At 47.0% G+C, this 12,204-nt stretch overlaps 1 protein-coding gene across 1 annotated transcript in view; it reads right to left on the bottom strand.

Annotated features, from left to right (window-relative positions):
* The window catches only part of LOC139379264 (CTS telomere maintenance complex component 1), a 47,665-nt gene that overhangs the window by 26,812 nt on the left and 8,649 nt on the right, over positions 1 to 12,204 (bottom strand). The window contains exons 6-11 of the mRNA XM_071122063.1: positions 11,689 to 12,204; positions 11,236 to 11,579; positions 9,142 to 9,289; positions 7,178 to 7,520; positions 3,957 to 4,071; positions 3,073 to 3,739 (exon numbers count right to left, since the gene is read on the bottom strand). The exon at positions 11,689 to 12,204 is cut by the window's right edge and continues 87 nt beyond it. Of these exons, the coding sequence (XP_070978164.1) occupies positions 3,073 to 3,739; positions 3,957 to 4,071; positions 7,178 to 7,520; positions 9,142 to 9,289; positions 11,236 to 11,579; positions 11,689 to 12,204 (2,133 nt within the window). The remainder of the gene's footprint in view (positions 1 to 3,072; positions 3,740 to 3,956; positions 4,072 to 7,177; positions 7,521 to 9,141; positions 9,290 to 11,235; positions 11,580 to 11,688) is intronic.

Genomic DNA, 12,204 nt, shown 5'->3' with positions numbered 1-12,204 from the left:
AAAATACATGACAATGCTTTACAAGGACTGACGTATCAATGGAGAGGTGCCCTTTAGCCCAACAATGGCAGGAGAGTCAAACAGTCTACCTCACCCAAATGGAGAGGTGCCCTTTAGCCCAACAATGGCAGGAGAGTCAAACAGTCTACCTCACCCAAATGGAGAGGTGCCCTTTAGCCCAACAATGGCAGGAGAGTCAAACAGTCTACCTCACCCAAATGGAGAGGCCTTAGAAGCTGCCTCCCGCTGTTCAGAGGTAATTAAAATACAGTACCTGTGTATGTAAAGAATGATAAGGCAAGAAAAGATTACAAAATGAAGCTCCTTATGGAAAATCAAAAGACACTTTTAGCTGACTATTATAAAAATGCAACCTCCTCTTCCACACAAACCATCCCCTGGCACAGTGCTACATTAACCAGACCATCCCCTGGTACAGTGCTATATTAACCAGACCATCCCCTGGCACAGTGCTATATTAACCAGACCATCCCCTGGCACAGTGCTATATTAACCAGACCATCCCCTGGTACAGTGCTATATTAACCAGACCATCTCCTGACACAGTGCTACATTAACCAGACCATCCCCTGGCACAGTGTAAATTAACCAGACCATCCACCTGGTACAGTCCTATATTAACCAGACCATCCCGTGGCACAGTGCGATATTAACCAGACCATCCCCTGGTACAGTGCTATATTAACCAGACCATCCCCTGGCACAGTGCTATATTAACCAGACCATCCCCTGGTACAGTGCTATATTAACCAGACCATCCCGTGGCACAGTGCTATATTAACCAGACCATCCCCTGGTACAGTGCGATATTAACCAGACCATCCCCTGGTACAGTGCTACATTAACCAGACCATCCCCTGGCACAGTGCTATATTAACCAGACCATCCCCTGGCATGGTACAGTGCTATATTAACCAGACCATCCCCTGGTACAGTGCTATATTAACCAGACCATCCCCTGGTACAGTGTTATATTAACCAGACCATCCCCTGGTACAGTGCTATATTAACACAGACCATCCCCTGGCACAGTGCTATATTAACCAGACCATCCCCTGGTACAGTGTTATATTAACCAGACCATCCCCTGGTACAGAGCTATATTAACACAAACATCCCCTGGTACAGTGTTATATTAACCAGACCATCCCATGGTACAGTGCTATATTAACCAGACCATCCCGTGGCACAGTGCTATATTAACCAGACCATCCCCTGGCACAGTGCTATATTAACCAGACCATCCCCTGGTACAGTGCTATATTAACCAGACCATCCCCTGGTACAGTGCTATATTAACCAGACCATCCCCTGGTACAGTGTTATATTAACCAGACCATCCCCTGGTACAGAGCTATATTAACACAAACATCCCCTGGTACAGTGTTATATTAACCAGACCATCCCATGGTACAGTGCTATATTAACCAGACCATCCCCTGGTACAGTGTTATATTAACCAGACCATCCCATGGTACAGTGCTATATTAACCAGACCATCCCCTGGCACAGTGCTATATTAACCAGACCATCCCCTGGTACAGTGCGATATTAACCAGACCATCCCCTGGTACAGTGCTACATTAACCAGACCATCCCCTGGCACAGTGCTATATTAACCAGACCATCCCTTGGTACAGTGTTATATTAACCAGACCATCCCCTGGTACAGAGCTATATTAACACAAACATCCCCTGGTACAGTGCTATATTAACCAGACCATCCCATGGCACAGTGCTATATTAACCAGACCATCCCCTGGCACAGTGCTATATTAACCAGACCATCCCCTGGCACAGTGCTATATTAACCAGACCATCCCCTGGCACAGTGCTATATTAACCAGACCATCCCCTGGCACAGTGTTATATTAACAGGCCTCACAACCATTATATTATGGTTGTGAGGTCTGGGGTCCGCTCACCAACCAAGACTTTACAAAATGGGACAAAACCAAATTGAGACTCTGCATGCAGAATTCTGCAAAAATATCCTCCGTGTACAACGTAGAACACCAAATAATGCAGAGCAGAATTAGACCGATTCCCACTAATTATCAAAAAAAAAGATCCGTTAAATTCTACAACCACCTAAAAGGAAGTGATTCCCAAACCTTCCTTAACAAAGCCATCACCTACAGAGAGATGAACCTGGAGTCCCCTAAGCAAGCTGGTCCTGGGGCTCTGTTCACAAACACAAACAGACCCCACAGAGCCCCAGGACAGCAACACAATTAGACCCAACCAAATCATGAGAAAACAAAAAGATAATTACTTGACACATTGGAAAGAATTAACAAAAAAACAGAGCAAACTAGAATGCTATTTGGCCCTAAACAGAGAGTACACAGTGGCAGAATACCTGACCACTGTGACTGACCCAAATTTAAGGAAAGCTTTGACTATGTACAGACTCAGTGAGCATAGCCTTGCTATTGAGAAAGGCCGCCGTAGGCAGACATGGCTCTCAAGAGAAGACAGGCTATGTGCTCACTGCCCACAAAATGAGGTGGAAACTGAGCTGCACTTCCTAACCTCCTGCCAAATGTATGACCATATTAGAGACACATATTTCCCTCAGATTACACAGATACACAAAGAATTCGAAAACAAATCCAATTTTGATAAACTCCCATATCTACTGGGTGAAATACCACAGTGTGCCATCACAGCAGCAAGATTTGTGACCTGTTGCCACGAGAAAAGGTCAACCAGTGAAGAACAAACACCATTGTAAATACAACCCATATTTATGATGATTTATTTTCCCTTTTGTACTTTAACTATTTCCACATCGTTACAACCCTGTATATAGACATAATATGACTTGAAATGTCTTTATTCTTTTGTAACTTTTGTGAGTGTAATGTTTACTGTTCCTTTTTATTGTATATTTCACTTTGTTTATTATCTATTTGACTTGCTTTGCCAATGTTAACACATGTTTCCCATGCCAATAAAAACCCTTGAATTGAATTGAGAGACAGACAGACAGACAGACAGACAGACAGAAAGAGAGAAAGGAGAGAGAAAGAGAGGGGATACTCTCACCGTTCTGGTCTGTCCGTCTGTCTCTCTCTCCTGTAATGGACAGTTCCTGGGGTCCCGCCCCCACCGCTGAATTTGACCAATGAGATCAGCCCTCACAGAGAAACACAGAGATAACCCAGCCTCTTCTCCCTCACAGGCAATCCCCTCGTTCCGCCAGGCCACGCCCTCCTTTCCTTCCACACACATCACCACGGAGATACAGGGCCGGTCGCCTGGCAATGAGGCTCCTCCTCCTGGTTGGGAGCAGGTCTCGTTCTCTGTGTGGTTTTGTCGTGCTCTCTTGGCCCCTCCCTCTCTCTCCTCTTTCTTTTCCTCTATCCTCTCTTCTTCTCTGCTCCTCTTCTTCCTCTCAGAAACGTCATCTCTCCTCTCCTCCCTCTCTTCTCCCCCTTTCTCTCTCCTTTCCTCCCTCTCTTCTCCCCCTTTCTCTCTCCTCTCCTCCCTCTCTTCTCCCCCTTTCTCTCTCCTCTCCTCCCTCTCTTCTCCCCCTTTCTCTCTCCTCTCCTCCCTCTCTCTCTCTGTCTCACTCATCTCCTCCCTCTCTCCCACCTCTCCCTCTCTCCTCTCCACCCTCTCTCCTCCCTGTGTCGTTCTGAGGAGGAGTGATGCCATGGCAGCAGAGGGGCTGAGAATCTGGAGGTCGTTCAGACACAGCTGGATGTACACCCTGGAACACACACACACACACTATTATAACAAAGACACACACATTACTTATTACGTGTGTGTGTGTGTGTGTGTGTGTGTGTGTGTGTGTGTGTGTGTGTGTGTACCTGCAGTGTGTGTGTGTGTGTGTGTGTGTGTGTGTGTGTGTGTGTGTGTGTGTGTGTGTGTGTGTGTGTGTGTGTGTGTGTGTGTGTGTGTGTGTGTGTGTGTGTGTGTACCTGCAGTGTCTGTGTGTGATGTAACTGTCCTGGTCCAGGTGTCTGTATGAAGGGAACTCTGATTGGAGGAATCTCTCCATCACCATGGTGAACCTCTGCACACACACCAAGCAACCTGTAGACACACACATTACACACACACATTACACACACACATTATTAACACACACCAAGCAACCTGTAGACACACACATTACACACACACATTATTAACACACACCAAGCAACCTGTAGACACACACATTACACACACACATTACACACACACATTATTAACACACACCAAGCAACCTGTAGACACACACATTACACACACACATTACACACACACATTATTAACACACACCAAGCAACCTGTAGACACACACATTACACACACACATTATTAACACACACCAAGCAACCTGTAGACACACACACATTACACACACACATTATACACACACCAAGCAACCTGTAGACACACACATTACACACACACATTACACACACACATTATTAACACACACCAAGCAACCTGTAGACACACACATTACACACACACATTATTAACACACACCAAGCAACCTGTAGACACACACACATTACACACACACATTATACACACACCAAGCAACCTGTAGACACACACATTACACACACACATTACACACACACATTATTAACACACACCAAGCAACCTGTAGACACACACATTACACACACACATTATTAACACACACACCAAGCAACCTGTAGACACACACATTACACACACACATTATTACCACACACCAAGCAACCTGTAGACACACACATTACACACACACATTATTAACACACACCAAGCAACCTGTAGACACACACATTACACACACACATTATTAACACACACCAAGCAACCTGTAGACACACACATTACACACACACATTATTAACACACACCAAGCAACCTGTAGACACACACATTACACACACACATTATTAACACACACACCAAGCAACCTGTAGACACACACATTACACACACACATTATTAACACACACACCAAGCAACCTGTAGACACACACATTACACACACACATTATTAACACACACCAAACACACATTGTAAACATCATCAACACACACACTGAGAACAAGATGGCACCAACAGACATGGCTGCTCTGCTCCGAAGCAACTTTTCAGTATTTTCTATTTTTTAAGTGTTATTTCTTATATTATCACAAAAAAATGTTTTTTTGTGTGTTATTACATACAGCCGCAAATAACTTTTGCATATCAGAGCGGCGGTAACTCACCAGCATTACAACCAGGACTAAGACTTTCCCGAATTGGCTCCTTTGTTCCTACCCCGTAACTTATCCCAGAGGCTCCAAGACGCCACTGGCAGAGAAGAGGTATTCGGACTTCTATTCTGACTCAGGAGGAGGGCTTCTGAATATATTACTCTCTTACTCTGTTTCCCGGAATCACGGCTCTCTTCAGATATGCTGTCTTTGTCCATACAGCCAGCTGGGTTCTCAGTTCATCGGGCAGACAGGAATCAAGAACTCTCAGGGAAGAGGAAGGGCGGGGGTCTATGTTTAATGATTAATGACTACTCTTGGTGTGATTGTGATAACACACAGGAACTCAAGTCCTTTTGTTCACCTGACCTAGAATTCCTCACAATCAAATGCCGACCGTCTTATCTCCAAGGGAATTCTCCTCGGTTATTGTCACAGCCGTGTATATTCCCCCTCACGCCGATACCACGACAGCCCTCAAAAAACTACACTGGACTCTATGCAAACTGGAAACCACATGTTCTGAGGTCGCATTTATTGTAGCTGGGGAATTTAACAAAGCAAATTTGAGGAAGAAGTTCTATCAACACATTGACACTGGTAAAACACTCAACTACTGCTACTCCAACTTCCAGGAAGCCTACAAGGTCCTCCCCCACACTCCCTTCGGCAAATCAGATCACGATTCCATTTTGCTCATCCCTTCCTATAGGCAGAAACTCAAACAGGAAGTACCCGTGCTAAGGTCTATTTAAACGCTGGTCTGACCAATCGGAATCCATGCATCAAGATTGTTTTGATCACGCAGACTGGGATATGGTCCAGGTTGCCTCAAAGAATAACATCGACTTATATACTGACTCGTGACTGAGTTAATATTATTCCAAATGTGACTATTAAAACCAACCCAATTCCGAAACTGTGGATAGACGGCAGCATTCGCGCAAAACTGAAAGCGCGAACCACCGCATTTAAAAGGTGACTGGAAGAACACAAATAGTGCAGTTATTTTTTTTTTCCTCAGCAAAGAAACAGGCAAAATGACACTACAGAGACAAACTGGAGTCGCAATTCAACAGCTCAGACACGAGACGTATGTGTCAGGGTCTACAGTCAATCACGGATTACAAAGGTAAAACCAGCTACATCACGGACACCGACGTCTTGCTCCCGGACAAGCTAAACAACTTCTTCGCCCGCTTTGAGGATAACACAGTGCCACCGACGCGGCCCGTTAACAAGGACTGTGGTCTCTCGTTATCCCTAGACCCACTTCAATTAGCTTACTGCCCCAATAGGTCTATAGATGAGGTAATCGCACTGCACACTGCCCTAGGAATACCTATGTAAGAATGCTGTGACTATAGCTCAGGCTTCAACACCATAGTACCCTCCAAGCTCATCCCTGGGTCTGATCCCCGCCCTGTGCAATTGGGACCTGGACTTCCTGATGGGAAGGACCCCACAAGGGTGTGTGCTCAGCCCACTCCTGTACTCATTGTCCACCCATGACTGTGTGGCCACGCAGTCGACGAGATGGCCTACAGGGAGGAGGTGAGGGCGAAGGAGTGCAAAGGAAAATAACCTCTCAATCAACATCAACCAAAACGAAGGAGCTGATCGTGGACTTCAGGAAACAACTGAGGGATCACACCCCTATTCACATCGACAGGACTGCAGTGGAGATAGTCAAATGCTTCAAATTCCTCGACTGACAAACTGAAATGGTCAGACAGTCTGGTGAAGAACCTCAGAAGGCTGAAGAAATGTGGCTTGTCACCTAAAACCCTCACAACCTTTTACCTTTTTCTGCTAAATATGTGTATGTGACCAATAACATTTGATTATGAACACACACACACACACACACACACACACACACACACACACACACACACACACACACACACACACACACACACACACACACACACACACACACACACCTCACCTATCCAAGCAGTGTTGTTGGCAGCTCTCTGACCACCCGAGTCATCATCGCCAGTCTCCACGGCAACACAGGTCACAGCGCCGGTCTGGTCTCTCAGGCGGAGTGTGTGTGTTCCAGGGAGCTCCAACACTCCGACCAGCAGTAGGGGTCGGGGCTGACTGTCCTGCCCCAGAGAGAGGCCTACGGACCAGGCTATAGATGGGTTCAGCTCAGCCTGAGTCAGGGAACTACCACAGGCTGGGAGGAGAGAGGAGAGAGACAGAGACGACCAGCACTCTTTCTCCATCACACACACACAGTCTGACACCGACACGTACTCACACACTGGAGAACTCACAGAGTACTGGGAGAGAGAGAGAGAGAGAGAGAGAGAGAGAGAGAGAGAGAGAGAGAGAGAGAGAGAGAGAGAGACAGACAACCTTAGCACACAGGGGGACAAACACCTGCCTGGAGGTGACAGCATTCCCTCTCCCATATGCCACAACTACGTCAACATAACCAACAAAAACGGGTCACAACTCCTGCAGCTCTGTCGCACGCTGGGTCAGTACATAGTCAATGGTAGGCTTCGAGGGGACTCCTATGGTAGGTACACCTATAGCTCATCTCTTGGCAGTAGTACTGTAGACTACTTTATCACTGACCTCAACCCAGAGTCTCTCAGAGCGTTCACAGTCAGCCCACTGACACCCCTATCAGATCACAGCAAAATCACAGTCTACTTGAACAGAGCAATACTCATTCATGAGACATCAAAATGTTTCACTGTAATAGTGAAGATGTAAACTTGGCAGTAGAAAAGCTAAACAGTATATTTGACCTCTCAGCTTCCCTATCAAACCTAAACAGGATATTTGACCTCTCAGCTTCCCTATCAAACCTAAACAGGATATTTGACCTCTCAGCTTCCCTATCAAACCTAAACAGGATATTTGACCTCTCAGCTTCCCTATCAAACCTAAACAGGATATTTGACCTCTCAGCTTCCCTATCAAACCTAAACAGGATATTTGACCTCTCAGCTTCCCTATCAAACCTAAACAGGATATTTGACCTCTCAGCTTCCCTATCAAACCTAAACAGGATATTTGACCTCTCAGCTTCCCTATCAAACCTAAACAGGATATTTGACCTCTCAGCTTCCCTATCAAACCTAAACAGTTCAAGTAGATAACCTAAGAAAATGAACAACAATGACAAATGGTTTGATGAAGAATGCAAAAACCTAAGAAAGAGAGACCCAGAAAACCAGAGTCTACGCCTTCACTATGGTGAATCACTAAAACAATACAGAAATACACTACGGAAAAAGAAGGAACAGCACGTCAGAAATCAGCTCAATGTAACTGAAGAATCCATAGAATCTAACCACTTCTGGGAAAATTTGGACTCACTAAACAATTAACAACATGAAGACTTATCTATCCAAAACTGAGATGTATGGATAAACCACTTAGCTCTGGCATTCTCCCCAATATTTGGAACCAAGGACTGATCACCACAATCCACAAAAGTGGAGACATATTTGACCCCAATAATTATTGTGGGATATGCGTCAACAGCAATCTTGGGACATTCCTCTGCATTATCAATAACAGCAGGCTCGTACAGTGAGAGAGAGACAGAGACAGAGACAGAGACAGAGAGAGAGACAGAGAGACAGAGAGACAGAGAGAGAGAGAGAGAGAGAGACAGAGAGACAGAGAGAGAGAGAGAGACAGAGACAGAGAGAGATAGTGAGAGAGAGATAGTGAGAGAGAGAGAGAGAGAGAGAGAGACAGAGAGAGAGACAGAGAGAGAGACAGAGAGAGAGCGACAGAGAGAGAGAGACAGAGAGAGAGAGACAGAGAGAGAGAGAGACAGAGAGAGACATAGAGAGAGACAGAGAGAGACATAGAGAGAGACAGAGAGAGAGAGAGATATATGAGTCAACAATATGATTTGAAACAGTTAAGTGTTTGTACCTCAGTGAGGGGACAGTGGTGTGGCTCCTGTAGCATCTCTCTGTAGATGTCTCTCCTCCCTCCTCCCTTCTCTGACGTTACCACACACTCAAACAGCCTCCTAGCCACCACATACACACGCTCCTCTTTCACCCAGCGAGGGACCAGTCTGAGAGAGAGAGAAGAGAGGTTAAATCACACAGAGAGAGAAGACGAACAGAGGTTAAATCACACAGAGAGAGAAGATTAACAGAGGTTAAATCACACAGAGAGAGAAGACGAACAGAGATTAAATCACACAGAGAGAGAGAGATGAACAGAGATTAAATCACACAGAGAGAGAGAAGATGAACAGAGATTAAATCACACACAGAGAGAGAGAAGATGAACAGAGATTAAATCACACACAGAGAGAGAGAAGATGAACAGAGATTAAATCACACAGAGATAATGTCTAGTTTGAGTGATGTCTAATCCCAAAGTGAAACATGCTGAGTTCTCAGAGTGATGTCTAATCCCAAAGTGAAACATGCTGAGTTCTCATAGTGTCTAATCCCAAAGTGAAACATGCTGAGTTCTCAGAGTGATGTCTAATCCCAAAGTGAAGCATGCTGAGTTCTCAGAGTGATGTCTAATCCCAAAGTGAAGCATGCTGAGTTCTCAGAGTGATGTCTAATCCCAAAGTGAAGCATGCTGAGTTCTCAGAGTGATGTCTAATCCCAAAGTGAAGCATGCTGAGTTCTCAGAGTGATGTCTAATCCCAAAGTGAAGCATGCTGAGTTCTCAGAGTGATGTCTAATTCCAAAGTGAAACATGCTGAGTTCTCAGAGTGATGTCTAATCCCAAAGTGAAGCATGCTGAGTTCTCAGAGTAGTGTCTAATCCCAAAGTGAAGCATGCTGAGTTCTCAGAGTGATGTCTAATCCCAAAGTGAAGCATGCTGAGTTCTCAGAGTGATGTCTAATCCCAAAGTGAAGCATGCTGAGTTCTCAGAGTGATGTCTAATCCCAAAGTGAAGCATGCTGACTAACCACTCCTCATTGGAATCTACCAGTCTATCTACCAGTCTCCCCCTCTACCAGTCTACCAGTCTCCCCCTCTACTAGTCTCCCCCTCTACCAGTCTCCCCCTCTACCAGTCTCCCCCTCTACCAGTCTACCAGTCTCCCCCTCTACCAGTCTCCCCCTCTACCAGTCTACCAGTCTCCCCCTCTACTAGTCTCCCCCTCTACCAGTCTCCCCCTCTACCAGTCTCCCCCTCTACCAGTCTCCCCCTCTACCAGTCTCCCCCTCTACCAGTCTACCAGTCTCCCCCTCTACCAGTCTCCCCCTCTACAGTTGAAGTCGGAAGTTTACATACACTTAGGTTGGAGTCATTAAAACTAGTTTACATACACTTAGGTTGGAGTCATTAAAACTAGTTTACATACACTTAGGTTGGAGTCATTAAAACTTGTTTTTCAACCATTCCACAAATGTCTTGTTAACAAACTATAGTTTTGGGAAGTCGGTTAGGACATCTACTTTGTACATGACACAAGTAATTTTTCCAACAATTGTTTACAGACAGATTATTTAATTTATAATTCACTGTATCACAATTCCATTGGGTCAAAAGATTACATACACTAAATTGACTGCCTTTAAACAGTCTCCTACCCGTCTCCTCCCTCCCTCCTACCCGTCTCCTCCCTGTCTCCTACCAGTCTCCTCCCTCCCTCCTACCCGTCTCCTACCCGTCTCCTCCCTCCCTCCTACCCGTCTCCTCCCTCCCTCCTACCCGTCTCCTCCCTGTCTCCTACCAGTCTCCTCCCTCCCTCCTACCCGTCTCCTCCCTCCCTCCTACCCGTCTCCTCCCTCCCTCCTACCCGTCTCCTCCCTGTCTCCTACCCGTCTCCTCCCTCCCTCCTACCCGTCTCCTCCCTGTCTCCTACCCGTCTCCTCCCTGTCTCCTCCCTGTCTCCTACCCGTCTCCTCCCTCCCTCCTACCCGTCTCCTCCCTCCCTCCTACCTGTCTCCTCCCTGTCTCCTACCCGTCTCCTACCAGTCTCCTCCCTGTCTCCTACCTCCTCCCCGTCTCCTCCCCGTCTCCTCCCCGTCTCCTACCTGTCTCCTACCTGTCTCTTAGGGCTCTGCAGCAGTGACAGAGCCACAGGTACTGAGACACGCCCAGATTCCTCTCCAGCAGTAGCCACAGCAGCGGGGCGTCGCTAGGGCGGTCGACCTCTGACCCCAGGCGGCTGAAGGAAGTGACACGCAGACTGGAGTGTAGACACACGCAGAGCATGCAGGGATGGAAGTGGGGAGAGGGGCGGTACAAGAAATGGACATCATGGAGTTCTATCTCCGCCCCCGGACGCAGGCCACGCCTCTGCAGTGGCTGATAGGCCAAACACAGGCCCACCTTCCCGTCAATCACATAGAGCCCCGCTGACGCACTCAGGACACTGGTCAGCACACCCTATCAGGGAGAAGGGGAGGGCTCAGGATGGAAACCTTGACATCCAGGTGTATAGATGTATAGATGTTAACCTATAATACTCAGAGATAAACAAACAAACAAAAATCACCTTGTAGCTGATAGCCTTGGAGAGTTTGGGCCTGAGGATGGGAGAGGGGTCTGGGTCTGGTCCAGCGCCCCGTCTCTCTGGGAGAGGACACCCAGTACTACTGCAGTCAGACAGCGGTGGATCTAACCGCACAGGGTCTGGGTCTGGTCCAGCGCCCCGTCTCTCTGGGAGAGGACACCCAGTACTACTGCAGTCAGACAGCGGTGGATCTAACCCCACAGGGTCTGGGTCTGGTCCAGCGCCCCGTCTCTCTGGGAGAGGACACCCAGTACTACTGCAGTCAGACAGCGGTGGATCTAACCCCACAGGGTCTGGGTCTGGTCCAGCGCCCCGTCTCTCTGGGAGAGGACACCCAGTACTACTGCAGTCAGACAGCGGTGGATCTAACCCCACAGGGTCTGGGTCTGGGGTGTGCTTGTCCAATGTGGGTGGATCAGACAGGTCCTGGATCAGTGTGTCAGGAAGCAAAGTGAGAGAAGACTGACTCGTTGCACACAGAACCCTGTTCCCAGACCA

The sequence above is a fragment of the Oncorhynchus clarkii genome, chromosome 21, assembly GCF_045791955.1.
Source record: "Oncorhynchus clarkii lewisi isolate Uvic-CL-2024 chromosome 21, UVic_Ocla_1.0, whole genome shotgun sequence".
Lineage (NCBI taxonomy): Eukaryota > Metazoa > Chordata > Actinopteri > Salmoniformes > Salmonidae > Oncorhynchus > Oncorhynchus clarkii.
Note: the sequence above shows the minus strand (reverse complement) of the source record. Positions and strands in the feature narration are given on the sequence as shown.